The sequence below is a fragment of the Arabidopsis lyrata genome, assembly GCF_000004255.2.
Source record: "Arabidopsis lyrata subsp. lyrata unplaced genomic scaffold ARALYscaffold_4, whole genome shotgun sequence".
In the NCBI taxonomy this organism is placed as follows: Eukaryota; Viridiplantae; Streptophyta; class Magnoliopsida; order Brassicales; family Brassicaceae; genus Arabidopsis; species Arabidopsis lyrata.
This window is the reverse complement of record NW_003302552.1, coordinates 13,211,316-13,215,940: the sequence shown is the minus strand read 5'-3', so window position 1 is coordinate 13,215,940 and position 4,625 is coordinate 13,211,316. Positions and strand designations below refer to the sequence as shown.

The window sequence follows — 4,625 nt, the reverse complement described above, 5'->3', positions numbered from 1 at the left end:
TTCTATATATTGGCGTTGAAAACCTGACGAAAGGGAAAATCTGGGGTTTATATTCGCAAGCGACAGATTTGAAAGTTTGAAAAGAAATTAAGGGTTTTAAAACTCTTTACTGAATTTATTTGAGAGGTGTTGCTCATATATTCCAGATAGCAGTTTTTATCTTTCTTATTTCCAGAGAAAAACTCGATAGTGAAAATTAAAGTCTTGTGTTATTTTATTATTGGAGTTCTTCGTAACATTTATTATTATACATCTTATCAAACTTAGGATCAACAAGATATACGCTTGTAAACAAGTTCTATACGTTCATGTTTTATTCCTAGACTAATTAAACTTTGACCACCTTTTGGTTTATTAGACCATTTATATCTTGTTTATTTATCTTCTTTGAAAGAAATATAAACAGCTCTTAAGCTTTGAAGGAAATATATAAGTTTTGGTATATTCAACTCTTCCTTTGGTTTTAAAAATACCCAAAGTGGGAACAACCTAACGCCTGTCTTGAGATAGAAACAAAGACGAGACTTAGTTGTGAATTACAAATTCATGAAATAATTTAAAGAAATTTCACCAAATGTATTTCACAAAATATATATCACACTAGGACAATTCAACATCAGTATTACATGTTATAAATGAAAGCCTTAGTTATTATTGGCAAAAAAAAAAACTCTTTAAAACACAAATTTGAATATACATGCATGAGAAGAAAAACAAGCAAGAATAAACTTGGCGAGCTAGCGAGCTTGAGGGATTACCTCATTATAAATGTCTTTGCTGTAGTCCATTGAACCTTTAGATTCCATGTCTCGTCCCTCTCCTATCCTAGAGGTTTCGGATATCAGACATTCTTTTAATTCATTCACAACCTGAGACATGTTTGGTCGTCTTGTAGAAGAAAGATTCACACATGACATTGCTATTTCAATGGCCTTCCAGACAGAACCAATGTCATAATTGTGGTGGAGGTTTGGATCCATAATATTTCTAATATCTCCTTTGGTTATCATAAAACTGACCCATTCCACTAAGTGAGGTTTTTCACGGGATTGCTGAATTATAGGGCGGTTTGTAATCATCTCTAACAATACAATTCCGAAACTGTATATATCACTCTTTTCTGTCAACCAATTTGTTTTATAATACCTGCAAAAAAAAATGGTTTTGTGATTATAAAGTATCAAAAAGAATGGTGATTTGTGAACTTTAGAATATATATAAAGTGTCATACTCACTCAGGATCAAGATATCCAGGAGTACCAGCAACAACAGTTGACACATGTTTTTCATTTCCGATTGGAAAAGATCTTGAAAGCCCAAAATCAGCTAATTTGGCTTGGAGATGTTGATCTAGAAGTATATTCGTAGTTTTGATATCTCTGTGAACCATTGGTGGTATACATCCAGTATGTAAATATTCCAATCCTGCATATTAAATTTAATACCGTTATTTGTTAGAAAATGAATAAAGATGAATTTCGTTATCATCATATGGTAACATAAGGTTCCTTTCTAATCCAGTCGAGGCCAAACTAATACCATAAAAGAAGTCTTAACTAAAAATTTGTCTTAAAGTTTAATGAATACCTAGTGCTGCATCCACAACAATTTTTAGTCTACTTTCCCAGCTCAGGACGAATCCGCCATGCTTTCCTATATCAATTAGACACACATTTCATACCACATAAATTATGATCTGTACTCAAATGAAATTTTATATCATGGTTAGGTTTTATTATTTTAACAAAACAGTATATTTGTGATATTACCTGATAGATGTTGCTTTAAGTCTCCATTTGGCATGTATTCATAAATAAGAGCCAAGTGTTCTCCTTCATCACAGTACCCAACAAGACTCACCAAATTTATATGGTGAACTCTCATAAGGAGTTCCACCTAACCAATCATCCATCAGCATATGCTCTTTAAGATATACAAATCAACTAAATCTCTATTGAGGATCACTGGAAAAATGGTACCTCTGCTTTGAAATGCTTATAGCCTTGAGAAGATGATTGAGATAGCAATTTAACGGCTACTTGTTCAGTAACATTAACAACACCATGATACACGACTCCAAATCCTCCTTCACCGAGAGCTTTATCGAAATTATTTGTCATCTCTTGAACCTCAGAGTAAGTATACCTAATCTTTTTCGATATGATTGATGATTGATTAGTGTTCTCGACATTCGAGACAGTCATACTTGGTGGATCGTGTAGATCTACATCGTAAAGTATTTGGTTATGTTAACTATATGCATTGATTTATAGCAGGTCAATAATTAGTAATGGTTCATAACTTACCTGAAGGCCCGGCCTTCTTCTTTCGGAAGACAAAAAAGAGAGCCACAACCACAACTACAATAAGCAAAGAGGCAGCTGATGCAACAGTCGGTACCAAGAAATTTTTTTTCGTTTTTTCTTTATTGCAAAAACTGGATTTGCACAAATCTGGATTTCCTTCAAGTCTACAACGAAAAATATGCGATATTGAAATTGTTAATCAACGTGCATAGGAAAGGCATAATCGAACTGTCAAGTACCATATTTTGCGATAAATTATTCGACTTAAATTCTCTTATAAGAAAAAAAAAAAGATAGAGCCGTTAGATAGTCTCCAAAAATGAAGTTCCTCCACTTTTTTTTACTATATGATTAGCAAATACATCTCCTTCATGGAAAAAGAAATCTTACTTTAACACAAGTCCTTCTTTTTCTCTGTCAAGAAGAGCTTGAGGAACTGAGCCACTGAGATTGTTCCCACTTAAGTTTCTGTTGATATGAAGATAAGCATTATATGTAAACATACACACGAAATTTCAACGAAAAACTCATGGTCAAAATGTTCATTGTTCTTTTTCGAAAGCTTACATTAAGGATAACGATTTCATCGTGGCAAAGAAGATAGGCACTGGTCCAGTCAAGCTATTATTTGATAAGTCCCTGTGGTTACATGCACAAACAAAAAAGATTGGCTTACATGCTATATATCCGAAAAAATCATTCTTGGTTCAGTTGATAAAATATAGAGATACTTACAGTACTTGTAATTGCGTCAGATTTTGTAAAATTAGGGATATGCTCCCATTTAATCCACTTTTTGACAAATCTCTAATTATACAATCACAAAAACACATACATAAGATAAATTCTATTAAAATTAAAAGGTAAGTTTGTGAATGACATTACAAGGAAATGATTGTTGGTGGAGTGGAGTCATCTACGTAGGTGCATCTAATATTTTCCCACGACAAATATTGAGGGAGACATGGATCTCCTTGCCAAGTGATTTTATTCAGTTGATAAGTATTTTTGATGTTCTTGATAGCGTCCACTGACAAAATATTAAGAGAATGTAAAAAATAAATATCATATTGCAGATTATAATTAATTTTCCTTTAATTATTGAAAGTTGAGAGGTACCATCACTAAGACTTGTTTCCAATTGTGAGAACTAGATAACACTGTATGCCTCAAGAGCGTTGATTAGAGGTGGAAGAGTCGAATTCGGTGTTTTTACTAGCTGTAAATGGCAACCTTCTGAACCACATTTCATTGGTTCTTCTGTGTATAATGTAAACACCTTTAACTTGGTTGGACTAAATCCTGAATGATTAAAGTTTCCTCTCAAGATAACGTCGAATTGCCTTGTCTCGTTGGCTTCAAGTGTTTGAATCTCCGCAAAGTGCATGTACAAGTATACTTCAGCATTGGTGGGTATGGGATCCCACGTAATAATGAGTGGCGCACTAGCGTTTTTTGGAGTGGCAGCACCTTGGAGTATAGTTTTTGGTATGTCATATGCATTTGAATTGTTTATATTGAGATCGGTTTTTATATGCGTATATGAAGAGCCGGAGAATGGTGACCAAATACGATCATGGACATCATCAGCATACCTGTAGTAAATTATACAGCCAAAGGAATTAAGTAAATTTTATGGGGGCGAAACTTTAAAAGGGCTTTGTGAACCTTCTAAATCTATACAGAACTTTAAATTTTCAAAATAGGAATGCCTAGTTCCTATACCCAATCATATGCGTGGAATCATTTCCTTTTTGACGCTAGCAACGCAAATAAAGTGACCTATTGTTTCGAAATAACGTTAGTAGTTGTGGCATAATGTAGTTGGAGTCATAATAATTTGATCACATTATTCACCAATAATGTATTCAACACAATCAACACAAGTAAAGTCAACATAGCCTCATTCATATTTTCTCAAGAAAAAAAAAAAAGAGAAGTGAAAAAGTATTTTATGAAAAAAGACTCACATTGAATGCTTAAAATTGAGTTGACTTACCTTATAAATTGATCTGAATTGCTAAGATACACCCGGAAAGACATCATCAGCGAACCAGATTGTGTAACATACGTATTATTCCTCAGTGGCCGTATTTCAATGGCTGAAATTAATGGCAAAGTTTCTCCTGTCTTAACAAGACAAATATCCAAAGAGTTTGACCTGGCTTTGTGTATGATCTCTTCTCTTGTACCTTCTTTCTCTCCATCCAAATCTATTTTTTTCCACTTATTGGGACCAAGATAGATATCGAAGTTTGGATCACGATTAAGACCATCATAATTTCCATATACAAAGCTAACCACAATGAGATAAGTTGT

The 4,625-nt window shown here is 33.6% G+C and overlaps 1 protein-coding gene across 1 annotated transcript in view; it reads right to left on the bottom strand.

Moving 5' to 3' along the window:
• Positions 1 to 560: 560 nt before the first annotated feature.
• LOC110228917 (probable leucine-rich repeat receptor-like protein kinase At2g28990) overlaps positions 561 to 4,625 on the bottom strand; it is a 5,189-nt gene continuing 1,124 nt past the window's right edge. The window contains 12 exon segments of the mRNA XM_021027244.1: positions 561 to 1,146; positions 1,236 to 1,425; positions 1,588 to 1,653; positions 1,770 to 1,896; positions 1,980 to 2,224; positions 2,307 to 2,470; positions 2,697 to 2,774; positions 2,874 to 2,945; positions 3,042 to 3,113; positions 3,192 to 3,336; positions 3,426 to 3,901; positions 4,306 to 4,625. The exon segment at positions 4,306 to 4,625 is cut by the window's right edge and continues 218 nt beyond it. Coding sequence (XP_020882903.1) covers positions 738 to 1,146; positions 1,236 to 1,425; positions 1,588 to 1,653; positions 1,770 to 1,896; positions 1,980 to 2,224; positions 2,307 to 2,470; positions 2,697 to 2,774; positions 2,874 to 2,945; positions 3,042 to 3,113; positions 3,192 to 3,336; positions 3,426 to 3,901; positions 4,306 to 4,625 — 2,364 coding nt within the window. The 3' untranslated portion in view covers positions 561 to 737.